At 41.1% G+C, this 20,203-nt stretch overlaps 2 protein-coding genes across 6 annotated transcripts in view; one reads left to right on the forward strand and one right to left on the reverse strand.

The window, feature by feature from the left end:
• PPP4R4 (protein phosphatase 4 regulatory subunit 4) overlaps nt 1-6,415 on the forward strand; it is a 107,168-nt gene extending 100,753 nt beyond the window's left edge. For all 4 annotated transcript variants that reach the window (XM_054447453.2, XM_054447455.2, XM_054447458.2 and 1 more), the window contains 2 exons: nt 2,122-2,269; nt 5,380-6,415. In XM_054447453.2, coding sequence (XP_054303428.1) covers nt 2,122-2,269; nt 5,380-5,404 — 173 coding nt within the window. In that variant the 3' untranslated portion in view covers nt 5,405-6,415. The remainder of the gene's footprint in view (nt 1-2,121; nt 2,270-5,379) is intronic.
• On the reverse strand, nt 5,501-19,938 carry SERPINA10 (serpin family A member 10). 2 transcript variants are annotated; one of them, XM_054447471.2, is made up of 5 exons: nt 19,853-19,938; nt 16,561-17,325; nt 14,979-15,252; nt 12,814-12,961; nt 5,501-10,904 (listed from the first exon to the last, which is right to left on the reverse strand). In XM_054447471.2, the coding sequence occupies exons 2-5, from the start codon at nt 17,273-17,275 to the stop codon at nt 10,713-10,715; spliced, it is 1,329 nt and encodes a 442-aa protein (XP_054303446.2). In that variant the 5' UTR covers nt 17,276-17,325; nt 19,853-19,938; the 3' UTR covers nt 5,501-10,712. The 2 variants fall into 2 exon arrangements, with proteins under 2 accessions (XP_054303446.2, XP_054303447.2); XM_054447472.2 differs by lacking the exon at nt 19,853-19,938 and adding an exon at nt 19,273-19,721.
• Nucleotides 19,939-20,203: the final 265 nt, after the last annotated feature.

Raw genomic sequence — 20,203 nt, forward strand, 5'->3', positions numbered from 1 at the left:
ACAAACTGTGATACATCCAGACAGTGGAATATTATGCAGTGCTAAAATGAAATGAGCTATCAGGCCATGAAAAGACATGAAGGAACCTTAAATACATACTACTAAGTGAAAGAAGCAAATTGAAAAGGTAACATTCCAACTGTATGACATTCTGGAAAAGATGAAACTATGGAGACAGTAAAATGATAAGTAATTGTCAGGGGTTCGGGGGAAGGAGAAATGAATAAGATGGAGCACAGATAGTTTTTAGGGCAGTGAAAACACTCTGTATGATACCAAAACGATGGAAACATGTCATTTATATATTGTCCAAATCCATAGCATGTACGCCATTAAGAGTGAACCCTAATGTGAACTGTGGACTTTGGGTGATAATGACATGTCAATGTGGGTTCATCAATGCAACAAATGTACCACTGGTGGGAGACATTGAAGTTGGGAGGCTGTATATGAATGGGAAGATATGGGAGATCTCTGTACCTTCCACTCAATTGTGCTATAAACTTAAAACTGTTCTAAAAAATAAAGTCTACTTAAAAAGTAGTGCTGGAACCATTGGATATCCATATTAAAGAAACAAAAACAAAAACAAACCCTGAACCTTAATTATTTGTTAAATTTGTATAAATTTAAGGCATACAAGTGCAGTTTTATTACATGGATATATTACATAATGGTTAAGTCTGGGCATTTAGTGTAACATAATAGTGTACATTTTACCCGTTAAGTAACTTCTCATCCATCATCCCCTCTGACATTCCCACTCTTCCTAGTCTCCAGTGACGGGTATTCTACATTCTATGACCGCATGTACATGTTATTTAGCTCCCACTTATAAGTGAAAACAGGCAGTATCTGACTTTCCGTTCCTGTGACTCTCAAGTCTTATCACTATACACAAAATTATACTATACTCAAAATGTATTATAAACCTAAGCATAAAAATGTCTATATTTTCTAAAGAAAATATAGAAGAAAGTCTTTGTGATTTTGGAATACACAAAGATTTATCTTGACCATAAAACAAAAATATCAACACACTGGACTTAATCAGAATTAAAGCATCTGGGCTTTGAAATAGAGCATTAAAAAATAAAAGGCAAGGCATAGATTTGGAGGAACTATTCATAGTATATATACCAGACAAAGAATTTGTATCTAGAATATATACAAAGATGTCTTTATAAAAATTAGGCAACCAATTTTAAAATGGGAAAAAGGTTTGAACATGAACTTCACAAAAGATACACAAATAAGTGCATGAAAAGATGCTTAACATCCTAATCATTAGGGAAATGGAAATTTAAAAGCAATAAAAAAGCACCCAAGGAGATACCACTTCACACTTGCTAGAACGTCTAAAACTAGAAAGACTCACAATATCAAGTGTGTGTGAGGATGTGGAGTAACTCTCCAGAATACTCACATGTTCCTGGCAGAAATGTCAGGAAAGAAAAGAAATTCTGGACATCAATTTGGCAGTTTCTTTTGAAGTTAAATATATATTTAGTGTATGACCCAGCAGTTCCACTCCTTGGCATTTACTGAGAAGAAACTAAAACATATGTCCACACACAGACTTGTACATGAGTGTTCATAGCAGCTTTATTTGTAATATATAAAAACTGGAAAAAATAGAAATGTCTATCAACAGATATTATGGGTAGACAAATTTTGACAGATTCACACAATACCAGTCAGAAATAGAAAGGAATGAAGTATTGATATATAAAACATGAATGATTTTTGAAATTATGCTGAATAAAAGCCAGACAAAAAAGAGTATATACTGTATGTTTTCATTTATATAAAATTCTAGACAATACAAACTAATTTATAGGTGACAGGAGTGGTTTGGAGAGGGAGGAAGAAAATTGTGTTGGGGTATGAGGGACTGTTTCATAGTGATAGACATGTTCACATCTTGATTGTGGTGATGACTTCATGAGGATGTACATACGTCAAAACCTTAACTTTTTGCAGTTTGTTGTATGTAAATTATACCCTCATAAAATTGATTTAAAAAGTGAAAAAGTGAGCTATCATTAACCTTTTCTTCTCTTTGGTTACCCTCTTTCTTAGTATATTTGATATGTCTGGCTTTATATGTATTACTTTCAGATGATTCATTCCGGACTCGTAATGCCAGTAGCGTTCCATCTTCCTTTTCTCCTAATACTCCCTTACCGAGTACTTCCCGTGGGACAGGTAACTCAGTTGATCCCAAGAGCAGTGGAAGTAAAGATACACAACCACGGAAGGCTACCTTGTAAGTAATCAAGTGATGTCAGACTGAGTGTATTATCCTACTCTTTTGCTCAACACACTTTGCTTCCCACTTAAGTACTTTCCAAATAATAGAAAATGTCTATAATGAGAAAATGTTATAAATTAAAGGGTATTATTGTCACATGTGATTCTGTTATGTCAGTTTATATAGAATAACTTATATATGGCAAAGGCATTATAACCTTAGGGAATCAACAGGAAACATTTAAATAGCTCCCACTAATGTCTGAAATCTATTTTTTTTTCTATGAAATGTTTACATTTAGGGAATTTATCTCTAAGAAGGCATCCCTTTAAACACCTAGCTTAAGGATATGGTATTTAATCACCCAGTGTGCAGAAAGATTGGTACAGCTGATGTCACTTAAGAAATAAGTGGCAGCATGGAACCCAGAATTGTGAGTCCAATAAACTGGAGAGATTTACAGACTGTACTTGTGTCTTGAAGCTGAGGTTATAAAGGGCCTCCATTCTCCTTTTCCCCCATGATTCCTTTTAATGTGCTATTTGTATCTTGTTTGATTTGTTGAAGCCTTTCTTTTACCTTAAATATTTAAGAGAGGGGTACCATAAAAATCACCATGATAAGAGTCTATATCAAGGTATAAATGATTCAGCCAGGATACCCAAACCATAGTTACAAGTTAGCCATTTCATATAGGACACCTGAACCTTCTGGTTGGAACAGACTTTTAACAAGATTCAGATTTTCTTTTAAATGTATTTTAGTGAATGCATGGAGATTTTTGAATAAATTTTCTTAAATGCATTCTTTTACAAAAACTGTGCTGGAGTCCCTTTTAGGATCTGATTTAGGCTGTTTTGCATTGCTATAAAGAAATACCTGGGCCTGGGTAATTTATGAAGCAAAGAGGTTTAATTGGCTCATAGTTCTGCAGACTTTACAGGAAGCATAGCGGCATCTGCTTCTGGGGAAGCTTCAGGAGGCTTATTATCCTGGTAGATGGTGAAGCAGGAGCAGGCACATCACGTGGTAAAAGCAGGAGCAGGAGAGAGAAAGTGGGGCTGGGGGAGGTGCCACACACTTTTAAATGATCAGATCTTGCGAGAACTCACTATCACAAAGAAAACACCAAGCTGTGAGGGATCAGCCCCCATGATCCAAACACCTCCCACCAGGCCCCATCTCCAGCATTGCAGATTACAATTCAACATGAGATTTGGGCAGGGACAAACATCCAAACTATATGTATTCCAAATTGTAATTGGTCATTGGGTATATGCCCAACTTCATTCAAAATTTAGAAATAAGTTTAGAAATAAATTTATTGACTAGAGCTCAAGGAAAGAGGACCAATGTACTATTACAAAAATGTAATAGTAATAGAAAAAAATGAACATTGATATTACAGGTTAGTGTCAATGCAGAGTATATTTTTATTTACAGAGAATGCTCTTTAGCTATACAATTATTGCTCCCATGATTATACTATGGAAGTTCCACTTAAAGTCATGAAAGTGCCAGGTGTAGGGGCTCACGCCTGTAATCCCAACAATTTGGGAGGCCGAGGCAGGTGGATCATCTGAGGTCAGGAGTTTGAGACCAGCCTGGCCAACATGGTGAAACCCTGTCTCTACTAAAAAATTACAAAAATTAGCTAGCTGTGGTGGTGTGCGCCTGTAATCCCAGCTACTCAAGAGGCTGAGGCAGGAGAATCGCTTCAACCCGGGAGGCGGAGGTTGCAGTGAGCTGAGATTGCGCCACTGCACTCCAGCCTGGGCAACAAGAGTGAAACTCCGTCTCAAAAAAAATGTCATGAAAACAGAGGCAGGACATGGTAATGGTGTATAGAGAGCTTTGTGTGCCTCGTTCCCAGCAGCAGCTAAGTGGCTGTGCAAAGTTCAACTCAGCTCACTGGCCCTCGCTGTGCATGTCTGTCACATGACAGGGCTGCCTCATGGTTCCTCTTCCTCTAAGGTGCCTTCTCGCTCTGGCATCCTGAAATCCTCTTTATTACCCTAAGTCCTCTTCCTCTGAAAAGATTGCTCTGAAATTCTTCTGTTGAAGAGCATATTTAGTAACATCAAAAGTAATATATTCTCTTGTCCACTTACTATATTTTTCTAAATGCCATAGGCATTTTTTACAGTAAAGACCCTTGAAACCCAGTATATTTATGCTGGTTCTCCTTTGTTTCAGATTACTCTCTTTATCTGTTGTTTCATTGTTGAGCATGCTTTTCCTTTTCATAGACTGAATTTTTTCTTGTTCAACATACATGATATGTAGTTATTTATATAATTTATATATATGTATAATTGATTAAAAAGTGAATCTAGAAACAAACATTTTGATAACAAATCACATCAGGTTTATTCAGTGTTTTCTGATTCTAAAGGAGGAACGTTGATATCCACAGTTGCTTTTTTAACTTGTGACTGGGTGTACAAGTTTGTAACTGTATTTCCATCTGATGTGGCATTTATATGGATCTCTCTTGAGTGCACACTGCCACATGGCTGGATGGGTGATGATATCCACATTGGTCTTTCTGCCGTGAAATAGTATCCACAATTCAAAACAGGCCATATCCAAGTGAAAATATGTTCTTTTCATTTAAAATAAGCCTGTGAGGTGATTTTGGAAAGTATAATTTATCTTAATTTTTGCTTCTCAAATTCTATGCAATACATTCCCCAGCTTTTCAGTGTCATTGAGATGACATATTTGGTATTTAGGAATATTAATGTCTCAAAGGAAGCATAGGTATGTTATTATATCTTGTCTTTTAAGGCAGTTCATATATTTATACCTGTGTAACTTCCATTATGGTTATACAAAATTAAAAATGTAGGAAAAATATGAATTAAATTGAATGCTATGTTATATATACACAGAATTTTTGGTAATTAAAGATCATTCCAAGTAATCTTTAATGTGTAATTCATTTTTCCCCTTAATCAGACTTCTCGTGTATTAGAATTATTCAAAGTAGAGTATCTATATATTTTTAATTTACTTTGTACACATTACATGAATAACATTTTTCATATTTTTTTCTTTTTCTCCCTTTCTCACTCCCTCCTTCCCCACCCTCCCTCTCTTCCTTCATTTCTTTCTTCCCAAAGAAAATCCAGAAAATCCAATCCTTAAATCAACTGCTTGATGAAAGAGGCAAAACAAAGGCAGCAGGAGATAATGTGATTGGCACACAAAAACTAAAGCAGTGGCTGGGGCTTTGTTTTTAAATTTTGGGTTTTTTTTGTTGTTAATGAGCGGAAAGAGAGACATAATGACAGCTGATGTTAAACTTTTCATATTTCAAATTAGATTCCCTAGGAGGTATAATATGTATTTCTTGAGTAATCATGTGGTTACAGAATTCCAATGTTATAGTGAAGTATAATGAAAAACATCTCTAGGAATGTGCTTTAACCACTGCTACAAAAGAGACAAGTCTGCATTTATTTGTGCAGGAAACCAGCTATTTAATTGTTCTGGAGTTTTAGCATTTAAAAATCGTATGAAAGTCTACATCAGCTGAATTGTCCTAGCTTGATAATCACTTGGAGGGGGACTTGGAAGGTAAGAAAGATACTGCATTTTCTCATCACTCTCCAAGCCCACTTGAAAAGTCACACTGAAAGGATGCAAATAGCCGTCTGCGATTTTGGCAGCCCTCCGGATTGTGGTGACAATGTGTTGTACCCGGACATTCCCAAATTTAAATTTGGCAATGAAAATTCCACAAAGATTTCTGGTAACTTTGAGCTATAAATACCTTAAAAATAATAGATTGATGATTTCTTTATTTCCTAGAGAATTTATTTTATAAATACTTTGTTTATATTTTAGATTGTACTTGTCCTTATTTAATTTAAAATGATGAATCTAGTCTGAATCAGCTGTTATTCCAAGCTATCATGCTTAAGCTATGTCAACAGCATTTATTTGTACTAATGCTAATATTTCCATCAAAATTTGCCTGTGGAATATATACAGTTCTTAATTTTAAACTGTCAGTTCTTGAGATATACTGTATGAAGCTATTGTCAGCTTCTCTATTTCAAAATGCAATCAGCATATAACTATATTGATATTAGAAGATATTTGTTTTTTAAAATATATCGATGTATGATAAAGATGATCTAATTTGTGAATGCATATGTGTGTGTGGTTACTTTTTATAATGTGAAATAATGAATAATGAATTTACTCAAAATAAAACATAGGTTAATGAGATACCTGTGTTTGTGAAAAAAAGTTTTAAATACTTTCCTGCAGTTTTTATTCTATAATTAAAGAGTAAGATAGTTCATTTTTAGGTAGTGAATAAAAGAAATATACCAGTGTCAACTATAAGAGCATAGTTACTCAGTGAGAGATCTTTTCATGCCATTTGTTTTCCTTCTTCCTTCCATATGGCTTCTTTTTGGCTATTTTTAGTGATTCTTAATAATATCCTTTGCCCAAAGGACAACCAGGTAAATGGAATTGTTACTGCTCATTTCGTCTGTAGTTAAAATTTCAGTAGGTATGAGAAATTTGACAGTACTGGTTAATCAGTATACTCGCTGTGGATTTCATTTAACTGTTTTCATTATGTCTCCTACTAGCACCAATAATGTGGAACTGAATATATTAAGATCTGGAGAATGTGGTACAGGACGAGACATCAAAATTGCATCAGTTTTTTTGGTGCTTTGATTCATAGCATTATATTAATTTAATAAAATGGAGAATTTCAATTTATTTGTTATAATAAATTTAGCAGAATTATAAGCTTTTACTTTCCCATGATGCAAATGGGAAAAGGGGAAACTGATTTGACAGAGAGAAACAACTACTGCTTATAAAGTTCAGGAATGTAGAGCAGTCAATTGCAGTCTTAGTCCTAGTTAGCACTAAGTTATCCAAACTGTTCATCAAAATTACTTTTGGAAGTTTTTTTAACAGAACATGATATTTCCTAAAATCTTTGAAATATTTATTAAAATTATACTCTCAAGGACAGATATATAGAAACAGGATAAACAGCAAATTAGTGACAGTTACGAATAACTACATGTATCTCCATTTATATCAAAAACAAGATGGATACTTTTGTGAAAGTTCTCAGTTTAACAACTTATCAAATTAATCCTTTAAGCTAGTTGTATGGCAAAGAAAAATCTCCCTCCATCTGTAGCTGTAGGGAAAAGGGACATCTTCATCATCATTTTGTTAATTGCTAAAACTTGCATTTTTAAGAGCAAGTCCAAGAATTTCACTAGTTAGCCTTACAAGCTAACTGTAGAGCTCACTTTTACTGCAGAAATGGAGATAGGTCTGTAAAGGATTTTACTTAATAGAAGTTAAATAAGGAGCACATAAGATTTTTCTTTATAACCTCATACACATTTAAAAAATCATTTCTGTTATTTGACTTCCTGAGCTTGAATATCTTAGTCTGGAGATGAGTCAGTTTTGCCATACAATTAATGGATATATGAGAAATCTTTGAATTGAAATGAAACAGGCTCTTCAGCTAGAGTAGAAGTTTTACAATGAGGATGAAATGAATTAGATTAAGTCAGTAACCTGTTCTCAGTTGTTACAGCATGTATATGTGAGAATGTGTGGTTGAGTGTGTCTGTGTAGGAACAATTTTTAAGACTCGACATTTGGCCGGGCATGGTGGCTCATGCCTGTAACCCCAGCACTTTGGGAAGCTGAGGCGGGCAGATCACGAGGTCAGGAGATCAAGACCATCCTGACTAACACAGTGAAACCCCATCTCTACTTAAAATACAAAAAATTAGCCGGGCGTGGTGGCGGGCGCCTGTAGTCCCAGCTACTCGGGAGGCTGAGGCAGGAGAATGGCATGAACCCGGGAGGTGGAGGTTGCAGTGAGCTGAGATCGCGCCACTGCACTCCAGCCTGGGTGACAGAGCAAGACTCCATCTCAAAACAAAAACAAAAACAAAAACTCGACACTTATAGTGAAGACTTGTACAATGTTAAGATTTCCCCTGCTCAGTTGGAAACCCTGAATTTGTGTGTGTGTATTTGTGTAAGGTAAGTTACATTTTTTATTGGTCTGCGTTTTTCTGTCATGCCTGTGTACTTGGGAAATCTGAAACTGAGTGTCTTAGGAACTTCTTAAAGCAAATGTGGGGGAGCATTAAAAAGTATATTTAAAATATAGAATAGGTCCATTTTCTACCTTAAAGAGTAGTATATTAAATACAATTATTATGCTGTTGTTGCTTTGCAGTGTATGTGGTGGGAAGAAGGCAGGAGTTTTTTATCTGCATGCTATATGAATCCTTCAATAATAATGTACCTTTTTATTACTGGGTTTGGCCATATTGATTTCAATGAGTATTGTGCTCTCACAGACTTATTTTTCCAGATTTCATCCTTAAAAGTGGGAAATTTGACTGGATTCTACTTCATTCGTCTTTCTACTATTTTTCCACAAACAAATCTGACTAACTGAACACAAACAAGGTGACTTAAGAATGTCAGTTAGAGTTAATCCTCTGTCTTTGGCCCTCTAGGGCCTAGAATTGCCTGTCCCTTCATAAGTGTCAATTAGTACTCTTGGAATGAATACAGGAATGAATTTTATTTTATTAATATGCAGTCTAAATACTGACTTTTCATCAGTCCAGGTTATGGAATGATGAAAAGTCAGTATTTAGACTGCATATTAATATTATTACCTATTCACATTACTCTGAATTATATTAAACAACTAATCAATAAATGAATTTTAGGTTTTTTTAAACATTAGATAGCAGACAGACAGAAATCCAATTAGGCATTTAGTTAACATAGTTGACACTGTAAATTAGCTCTATTCAGGATTCTCTGAATATAGTCTTTTCTGTTTCTGTGACAGAAAATGACTGCCTAAGGAAGATCAGGGATATTTACGATTTTCCTTTTCACCCTGGGACAAAGTTCGTGTTTATATTCTGTTTAACCCCCATGGGTAGCTGTAGTGCATGCTGTTTACCTGGTCCCCATCAGATGTTTTAGATGGAAGGAAGAGTAAAAAGGGCTTGAGGACTAGACTCAGGAAAGGTAGGCCTCTGACTCTGCCATTGCCACACTGGAAGACCTTGGACAAGTGTTTTGTTCCCACTGGTATATAAGGTATGACTTATTCACTAGATGCAGAAGACATAGTGCCCAAGGCCGACAGTACTGTAAGGGCCCATGAAGGTGTTTTGCTTATTGCCATATGCTAGACATATAACTTTGAAGCTAGATATGCAACTTTGAAAGACGAATATATTCATCTTTCTACCAATGCAGCCATAAAACATATATATCTTCATGAAGGAAGGAGGGATCTATGAGGTTAAACGTGCCTAGGGCCCATGAAAGTAAGAATGTGGACCTGTTTCTGGGTCCTTCTTTCCTTTGTAAAATGAAGGATTGAACTAGATGATCTGTGGTTCAGCCAATGCCTCTGCCAAGCGATTTGATGCACCGTGGAAGCAGATGCTGTGATCAGGACTGGTTAGAGCTATTTTCTTCTGATGTCAGTCAGCAAGAAATGATTCCATAATAGATTAAACTAAAACACTTATTTTGCACCAGAGAGAAGGAAAGAGAGAGAAGCACATGACTCAAGGAGAATGTGTACATGTCTTCCTCCCAAAGGCTTTATCTTGACGTAGTGTTCTCATCTACAGCTTTTTAAAAATCCAAATATGTGAGCAACAGAGAAAAGATATTCTACCCAGCTAGTCTTTAGCCAAATAACTAAGGTTCTTAGAAACTAGCTTAAAATACCAGACAGATTGCACAAACATCTTTAAAAATGTGTATCAATTTAATGCTTTTGTAGTAGTCCTCCCTTATCCATGGTTTTGCTTTCTGCAGTCTCAGTTAACTATGGTCAACCATGGTCCAAAAACATTAAATGAAAAATTCCAGAAATAAACAATCTAAAAGTTGTAAGCAGCATGCCATTCTGAGTAGTGGGATGGAATCTTGCATCATCCTGCTCTGTCCCACCCAGGATGTGAATTCTTCCCTTGCCCAATGTCCCCACACTGTCTATGCTCCTCGCTCATGAGTCACTTAGCAGCCTTCTCTATAATCAGTTTGACTGTTATGGCATTGCAGTGCTTGCGTTCAAGTAACTCATTTTACTTAATGTTGTTATTATTGTTGTTAATCTCTTACTGTGCCTAATTTATAAATTAAACTTTATCATAGGTATGTATGTGTAGGAAAAAATATATATAAGGTTCAGCACTGTCCACTGTTTCAGGCATCAGCTGGGGTCTTTGAATGTATCCCCCTCAGTTAAGTGGGGACTACTGTATTTATTTGAGAACACCCTAAACTAGTTAAGAACAAAAGGAACACTCCCCTGCCATCCATTGCTGGTATCCTGTGTGTGTTTGATACCTCAGATTCAGCATCTACTGCAGCACGAAGTGCTTATGCATGTCCTGAATTATAGGAGAGTCGGATTCACCACCCTGCCCAGAAACAGAAGCATTCCAGAGGTTTCTTCATAGATCATGAAATGAAATGGCCGGTCCACTTTGATGACAGGAGGCATGGAATAAGCAATAATTTCTGACAAGATTGCTGCCACTGCCTCAGTGCCCCTTTCATCAACTTCAATCACTGTTCTTTGTAAAACCTGGAAAAGGAAATAATGTGAAAAACCATTTGTGTGGTAGTGCAAAGGAGGAATTAAATGAGCCCCTTGAAATTCTTCACAGTGGTCCTACCCATGGGGTCATTCTCCTGGGATTTAGTGGAGCAGGCCCATCTACGTTAAGAGGAGTGGTCTGGGGTTGCACCAAGGACTGCCACAGGAGTCTCAAACAATACCAGGAGACCTCAGGAACCTAATGTGAAGTATTGTGGAATATGTGAAACACATTCTGGGCGTGGACTCAGGATGCACTCATGCATCAAATCTTTATTGAGCATGTATTTATGCTACTAATTCTTGAGCTGAGCTGGTGCTCCTAAAAGGTTTTCAAGCTGCCTGGATCCCTTGAGTCCTCTGACTTTCCTTTTGGCAGGCAAGGTGGAGGCAGGGAATGGCTAGTCTTCTGTAGCAGCTTCCCAGCACCTGGTACTACTCTGAGGCATTTTCTGGGCTAAGCCCAGGGGTCCCTGGAGCCTTCCTGAATTCTGGCTGCCTATTTATGGCTGCTTGCTATGTTTGGGAGGCCCTGTTTTACAGAAACAAGATGTGATATGAGTGATGTACCTATATAATTACTGTGTTATAAGAGATAATGAAAACATAACATGTAATTACACTGATTTTCACTCCAGGAAATTCCCTGATTTCCTAGAGGAAAATTATCTCCCCAGAGCAAACAGACAGAGCATATTTAATCATTTACAGTTTAAATCTCATGATGACCCTTCATAAAGCAGCAGCACATTTCAGTTTTTCATGTATTCATAGCAGAAACACTTTCGGGTGCTGGTCTGCAGGATTGTTTTATTTAATTGTCTTATCTCTCTTGAGGTTGTAAGACTGATTCCAGGCCATGGTTACCCTACTGTGTCCTACTTAAGTGGATGCCATTTTTAGTCTCTGTTGGAATTGAAAAATTGCAATTGTATGGGAAAATATTAAGCCACACAGCTAAAGAAGAATGTAGAGAGATGTAGCTGCCATTTGGAAATGTGTGGGAGCATTTTTATAGTGATGACTGGAGTTTCCTACTGGCATTAGTGAACATGGGCCAGTAATGCTAACCAGTTCCCTGCAACATGCACAATTGCTCTGGACAACGAGCAGTTCCCCTCAAAATCAAGAACCCTTCCACTGAGAAACACTGAGTAACTGAAGGGATTCTATGTGGATGGTGACTAAACTTGTTCTTAGTAGTTTTAGAGATAGAACTAGGACCAAAAAGTATGAAGTAGAAGTTACAGGACTCTCTCTCTCTCTCCATATATATATATATATATATATGTCTCTATATGTATATATATACACACACACATACACATATACATTTATACACATATACATATATACATATATATACACACATATATATACATATAACAATTTTAGCTATTTGTGGATTGGGCAGCTTTTCAAAGAAATGGTGAGTTTGCTGTCGCTGGAAGCATGAAGAGGAAGAGACAGAAGTTGGAGGGCTATTTTGTAGGGCTGTGGACGGGATTTCCACAAGGAGGGAGAAGTTGGGCTAGATGAGGTCTAGGGGTTTCTTTCATTGTAAAGCTGGTGTAATTTCATGAACTATTCAAGTTGTATTCAACATAAATGATGATGCATCTGTAAACCAGTTCTATTTCAGGGTCAAATTTCTCCTTGAGCACTTTAAGCATAGGGAGAGAGGTCTGCTTAAAATAAATTAGTTGAAAAGTTATTTTAATAAAGTTGCTTGAAATTCTTAAAACATCCAACCTGGGTGCTATTTCAAGTATTTGGGACTTAAATCTAATTTTCCACTACAATTAGGTATTTTATCAAAGTTAAATGGTTTGTAAAAACATTTGTTTTGGTGACATTTCATGCTGAGGTTGGGCTCTGATGAAAGATCCTGACTTACCCTGGATACTTGGAGATTTCTTCCAGTAGCTGAGAGTTCACTAAGGTCAGCAAAGGGTGAGATTCTTCTGATTCCCATCTGCCTAAGCAGCTCATGCATCTCATACTTCTGATCTAGCTTGAACTTCGGAAAGAAAACTTCCATGTTTCTGTGGTACAAGAACAGATGATGGTGAAATGTAGACAAAGCCCTAGTCTATGGACACCAAAAAGGTCACAATTTTTGTTCTTTAAGATTATTTCCATTAATGAGTCTTTCAGTTGACTATGTAGTTCATGCCATTCTTTTACAATGGTATACTCAGGGAAAATATTTCTAGCTTATCAAATAGTACCTCAGCTTCAGTGAACGAGTTTTATTCCTCAGCCAGTGACTCACGTTCTCTTTAGCAAAGTACTTATGTGTTCATTTCCCTATATTTTAAAAACAACCTGAGTTAACAGCACTTTCAGCAGTCCTGCAGCCTCCTGGATGATGGCTGTTTTCAGCTCCTGGATTCTGCAGACCTGAGGAGTCTGGGGATGGATGGGGAGGGGAGCAAAGAAAACTTTCAACCCCTACCTGTCTTTAGCCAGAGAAACTCTGATACCATCTATTTTGTATACTGGAGTCCTCCTTTGAAAATATGTTGCTTGGAAAGATGAGTTCTGTGGCTCAAAATAAAATTTTTTTATTTATTTAAAAATAATTGAGGACATGACATGTCTTGAAGACTAATTTAAAAAGTTATTCATTCAGCAAACATTTCTTGAGGGCTTATGATGTTTGGGGTTCTTTGTTAGGTGCTAAAGATATGAAGAAAAATGAAAGAAGAATAATGAAGATAAAACTAACCCTGGGGACCTTTAGCTGCACTTGCTTCTGCCAAAATCTGAGTCATAGGGTTCCAGAAGCCATAGCCATGGAATTTGTATTACAACCATTTTCCTTGTACTCCAATAGGTGGATTAATTTATTGGGCAGACATTTGAGTGCCCACTCTGTGCTTTCTGTTCCTCTCCTCTATATTTACAGACCCCAACCCTGTCATGTGTCTAGATTCTAGTTCTATGTTGTTGACTGAATTTATATCTCCAGCCTGGGCCTCACCCTAAACTCCAGATCCACCTGTCGTCTTGACGTCTCAACTTGGATGTCTAATAGATATTTCTGATCCAAGTGTTTAAGACTGAACTTCTGCACTTACCCCAGACCTGTTCCTCCCCCTTTCAGTAAATGGCAAATCCATCCTTCCAGTTGCTAAGGCCAAAATCTTTGCGATCACCTTTGACACCTCTCTCACCCACATCCAATCCATTAGCAGATCCTGCACTTCCTAATAGATCCAGAATCCAGCAACTTCTCATCACTTCCACTACCACCACTGCAGTCCAGGTAGCAGCATCTCTACCTGGATTGCTAGTAACCTTCTAACCACTCTCCCATGCTTCCATCCTTACCCCCTAGTGTCTTTTCTCAACACAGGAGCTTATGTGATCCTTTAAAAACAGAAGTCATATCAGGTTGCTCCTCTACTCAGAACCATCCAGTGGCTTCCTGCCTCTCCCAGGAAAGCCCAAGTCTTTTCTGGGGACTGGGCCCCTGTTTCCTCTCTGATCTTATCTCCAACTGCTGAAGCCACACTTGCCTCCTTGCTGTTCTTCAAACCCACCAGGTACACTCCCATCCCAGAACTTGTACACTTCTGCCTGTAACATAACACTTCTCTCCCCGAATATAGCCACATGGTTTATCCTTCATCTTCAGATGTTTGCTTACTGTTACCTTCTTGCAGAGGCCTTCTCTAACCTCCATCTGCATCCTGATGATGTTCCCTGTCCCCTTCCCTGCATTATTACCTATTTTTAATTTACTCTTGTCTTCCTTCAATAGAATATAAGCTCCATGAGGGCAGACTAATTTTGCCTGTTTTGTTTGCTGATGCATCCCTGGCATCACACATTTATCACAGTCACAGAATGTAAAATACTGATGGACTCAACGAATGTCACTCTGTGACAGATGCTGGGGATAGAGTGGAAAAAAAGACAAATGCTGCCCTGCCCTCAGGAAGCTTATAGCTCACTGGAGGAGACATTAAATCACAGTGCATTCAATGAAATTGTGCTGAGTGTTTGCCAGTACAGAAAGGTAGAGTTTGTATAGGGTGTGGGCAAGAGTTGTACCTGGTTTTCATGTTTCTGAGCCATGTCTCTACCAAGTCTGTGGTCAGGTAGTCTTCAAGGGCGAGTTGGTCACCCATTTTCTCCATGAGGACCACCAGCATGGTGACATTTCCTTGGTAGGGCAGTTTGAGGACATGACAACAAAAATTCTTGTCAAAGGTGGAGGCAAACTTGCCTGCACCATACATCATGGGCACCTTAATGGTCTTGTATTTGTCCTGGTGGAAAGTGTCGACTTCGGTGAAGACAGGGTCAAATGGGGTCAGCCATTTCCCTGAACAAGTAAGAGAAGAACTCATTGCAGAAATCCCCTCTTTGAAAAGCATTGTTCTTGCTCAAATAATAGGGAGTTTTCTATCTCACTTCTCTCACTTCTCTTCTCGTTCCAACTAGGAAAGGCGTTCCCTAATTGGGTTGGCTTTTCCACAGCTCAAGCGGGCAAAATAAATTTCCCCAAAATTTTCCCCGGCCTCTAGCCCAGCTAGCAAAGTGCAGCTCCACTCGCAGGCCCTATTGGGAATCGCACACAAAAGCAGGGAAATGTTTCCTAACAATCCCTGGCTCCCCTCATTGTCCTGGACCTGAACAGAATTCACAGTCATTCCCTCATAGTTGGCTCCAGCTTAGAGAAAAGCCTTTGCCTGGCACCTCTGACTGCCACTTTGTCTCATTCACACCAGGCACAAGCACATGCAGAGTCCAAGGTGGCAGGACTGACACTTCTCACCCACCCACAGTTTAGTGTGGTTTTGAGAGAAGGCCCCACAATGCAGAGGCCACCAGCAGGCAGGTACATTACTCTCTACACAAATGTCTGCCCTGGGGTTGTGGCCTGGCTGGTTGTAAAGTGGCTTTCCCTGCCAGGGCTTTGTAAGTCTGGTGCCAGCTCTGCGAAAGTGGCATCCAACCCACGTCCAGTGCCCCATTAGGGAGGCAGGGCTGGACAGAACCTAGGATCAGGGGGTCAGGAGGCCCTTGTTTGGGTTTTGCCTCTGCCACTTATTGTGTGACCTTGATCAAGCTAACGTCTCTGAGCTGGTTTCATCTTTAGAAAGGAGACAACTCCTGCTCTACCTGCTGATTGGCAGTTAGGAAGAACAAGTAAACAATAGATACTCAGTGTCTGCTATGTGCCAAGCCCATCTGGGCACTTTACATTCATTGTCTCATTTAACCTCTAACACTATAGTAAGTGGAGTGTCCCTATTTTCTATAATAAGAATCTAAGGGCTGGGAGTTGGTCAAAAAAGTAAAAATGAAGGAGGAATGATGCAATCCTAAATCCCCCAGATAATCCCCCAGCCCCCCTTTTTTTGGAATGACTATGCTTCTAAGTGTCAGAGGGGAGCTGTGTAGAGTGCTCTGAAAATTATAAGGACTACAAGCACATAGGATACCAGGGCAGGGCCTCGAATGACAGCGTCTGGCACTGTTCAATATGTGTATCAATCTGTTTTTGAAATGTGAAAACACATTCATAGAAAATCATTTAGCGTTAACCATATGCTGGCCTAACGGAAGGAAAGGGGGAGAGAATCGTAGGGCCCTGCGGCCTTGGGAGAGCAGAACATTATCAAAGTACCTTTGAACAAGATGTAATCCACAAGAATTAATTTGGTTTCAGGATTAATCTCATCAAACAGTTTGGGAATTTTCCCCCGAGTCTCTTTGTTAATGTAATGATTCATGAGCCTTTTGGCCTGTGAGGCATTGCGAAAATTCATAGGCACACACTCTGTATCAAAATACCTCTTGGATAAATTGAGGAAAGTCTCTTTGACATCAAAATCCTTGTGGATGAAGGCAAAACTCCCCTGTGTGAGGCCCAGTTCCAGGTTGCGGGAGAGGGTCTCTCTGAGTCCCTTAAAGAGGGAAGGCAGGAGCCCGGGCTTGGTGGGATTCGGGGCCTGCAAGTGGAGCCCTCTCTTGATCTGGGTTTCGGTCAGCCCTGTGGCCCCCAGCATCAAGCCTGTCATGGCCAAGGACATGCCAAATGGAGAGAAGACTATGTTGCCATCGTGCCTCATGGAGATCTTTCGCAGCAGGCTGAATCCGAAGTTTGAAGTCTCCTTGGCAAGCTGCTGCCTGCTGGCTGTCAGCCAGGCTTTCTCTTCGTCACCGGCCTTCTCGCTGGCCTCCTGCTCATCTTCCTCTTCCTCCCTGGGAGCCTGCACTACCCTGCTGGTCTGGTTCTGAGGGGCCGGAGTCTCTGGCGACTGAGGACTGGGGGCCAAGCCGGGTACTAGCCACACCTGTGCCAGGAGGACGGAGAGCAGGAGGCTTGGCACCACCTTCATGTGATTGGCTGCGGAGGCCAAGGAGTGCCTCCCTTCAGCTGCAAGACTTCCTGTGGAGAGGAGAGGATAGAGATGGTTTTAATGCCTCCTAAAATGTCTTTGTGGATAGTAAAAGCTTCTTCAGGGACCCTGCCTCCTTCCTGTGGCTCAAGTAGGTTAGCCCTGCCCCAGGGAGACCTGGAGCAAGTGTGGGTGACATTTGCTCACCCAAAGAGGGTACATTATTTCACAGAGCAAAACCTCCTCCAGTTCCCATTCCCTGCCAGGCCGGCAGGCAGCTCTCAGTCCTGACCCCTTTTTCATTCATCCCGTCTCCTCCCTGAGGGCCAGGGCAAGAGAGCCCACTCTGGGAGCAGGAGGCAGCACAGAAGGTGGGGGTCCGAGCAGGTGGAATCAGGGGTCCTCACACACCTTTCCCTGATCTGCTTCGTTCATTGCCCTGACCATCTGGCCATCAGGCTGCCCATCTAGATGGGTGGCCGGCCTTGCCCTGTGCCCTATTTGGCTGGGGATTGGAGTGCCTGCATGCCCATTAGGCAAGGAAGGGGGAAAGTATTGGAGCTTCCCTGGATTTTTAATCAAAATTCTCTTCGCACTGCACCTCTGCTACGCAGTTCCTTGGAGGTCTTCCTTCCTTCCTATAGCTGCGGCTCCCGGGTAGCAGGAGGCCCCACAATTCATACAACCCACTGCTGGGCTCCCTCCACTGTGGCCTGGGCTGCGTGCTTGTTCTCATTGCCCTAGGCTTGCACAGCATGGAAGCTACACTTCTTCACCATTAGCTGTCCCCTTCTCTGTCGCCTTTTAGGCTCCCTCCACATCCTTGGACACAGAGCCTAGCTCCCGAACACTTGCATGTTTTCCATCCAAATACATGGCTTGGGGCTGGGCTGGGCCACCTGGCTGTGTCCAAACTCAGTTCTGGTGTTCAGCCACACTGCAGGCCTGATCCCAGAGGCTGGCTGGGCAGGACTCCTGGGACACCTGCCCTCCCTCATCCTCTCTCTGGGCCCACTGCCCTGGGAGGGTCTGGGTGGGGTAGGCCACCCAGCCCAGTGAGCGCAGGGTGGATGCTGCCGGCCCCACAATAGTTCCCATCAGCAGAGACCCTTATTCCTGGCCAAGGTCACCGGCCGCAAAATGTGTTGACAGGCGGTGCTCCCAGGCCTTTTCTCCCTGATGCAGGGGCTGAGTCCTTATCTATGCCTGGGACAAAACCGCCACCAGCGCCAGGGCCCAGCATGTTGCTCCTTGCTCAGGCTGAATGGCACCCCGGAATTTAGGGCCTCACTCTGCAGTCTGAACGGCACTACCCTCTACCCTATAGAAGCAGTGAAATACTTCCACTGTGTTTCCCAAAGGACACTGTTGAGGAAACTCTTTTTGACTCTAAATGGCAAGCCCACATTCAACAGGTCCCTCAAGTATTGTAAATGTTGGGTAAATAGCTCTTTCAGTGTAAACGCAGTCCAGTTTTACGCTTTTATTGTTATGGACTGAATGTGTCCCCCCAGAATTCATAAATTGAAGCCCGAACCACCATTGTGATGGCAGTAGAGTTGGGGCCCTTAGGAGGTGATTAGGTTTAGATGAGGTCATGAGGGCAAGGCCCCTGTGATAGCACTAGTGCTGTTGTAAGAAGAAGAGAGCAAACTCCCCCTCCGCACCTCCTCTCCATGGGAGGATACGGTGAGAAGGTGGCCATCTGCAAGCCAAGAAGACAGCCCTACCAGAATCCGGCCATGCTGGCACCCTGACTCGGACTTTCAGCCTCCAAAACTGTGAAAAATCAATGGCTGTTGGAGCCACCCAGTCTCTGGTGTTTTGTTAGAGGAGCCCGAGCTAAAACAATTACGTGGCATCATTTAGTGCTACTTTCTACGTTAAGACCACACAGAATACTCCTGAATTCAAGGTTACTTCTGCCTGTCACAATGGTCAGGAAATTAGCCCAGCAGGCCAACCAGATGTCACCACTTCCAAATGCTGAGTCTTACCTTCCTGTTCTTGGAGATTGTCCTGCAGTCTGCAGTGGTAGCCCAGTAATTCCTGGGCGCTCCTGGACACATATCGCCTAAGGTCTTTGTAAGGTCTTTGCTCATCTACCCAACCCTTTGGAGTCTAGGCCAGGAGTTCAGGGGGTGCTCCTGGACTAGGACACCATCCAGCATGGTGAGGACGCACCTTCCTAGACAGAACCCAGGCAGTAAGGAATCACCAGCTCACCTGCCACTTCTCAGCCCTGGGAGAGCACACACCCCCGCCTCCCCTCAGCCCTGGGAAGGGGAGCCCCGCTTACTCCAGCAGTGAGTTGTGGTGGGTGAAATATCAAGCCTTTCAAGCCTCTTTCTCTTGGCCTCCTTCCTGCAGAGGAGCCCCTTGTGTCTATAATTCGCCTCTCACCCCACTCCAGCTCCCAATCTGTATGTACAGTCCCCGTGGAGTGTAGGATGGAGGTCTTTGCACTGCTCAGCCACGCAGCCCTCATGTTGGAGCCCACCCAGGGATGATACCATCCTTCCCAGTCCCTCCCTAATTAGACTCGTTGAAGGTCTCCTGTAACCCACTGCCTCTTACCAGTGTGTGGCCTTGGGTCCTGGAAAGGTCCTTCATTCAGAGCAGAAACCAAAGCTTCAGCTTTGCAGCCCAGAACCTTCAGCAAATATTTGCTATTCCAAAGTATGATCCCCTGTGGGACGGTTACTGATTAACATCCTGCTTGTGATGGTAGAGTTTCCGGAAAACCAAAGACCAAGTGGGAGGCTTCCCATACTCCCCAGCTCCTCCTGTAACCCGGAATATGACCCAAATCCCATCACGAGAGCTTCTGCCTTGCAACTCAAGGCTTCACCCCAGTAAGATTCAGCTCCTTCTGGGTGGGGTGTGGGGGATTTCTCTTGAGCTGTTCTAGGTGCTGAACACCTGGAG

Source organism: Pongo pygmaeus, chromosome 15 (genome assembly GCF_028885625.2).
Source record: "Pongo pygmaeus isolate AG05252 chromosome 15, NHGRI_mPonPyg2-v2.0_pri, whole genome shotgun sequence".
Taxonomy (NCBI): Eukaryota; Metazoa; Chordata; class Mammalia; order Primates; family Hominidae; genus Pongo; species Pongo pygmaeus.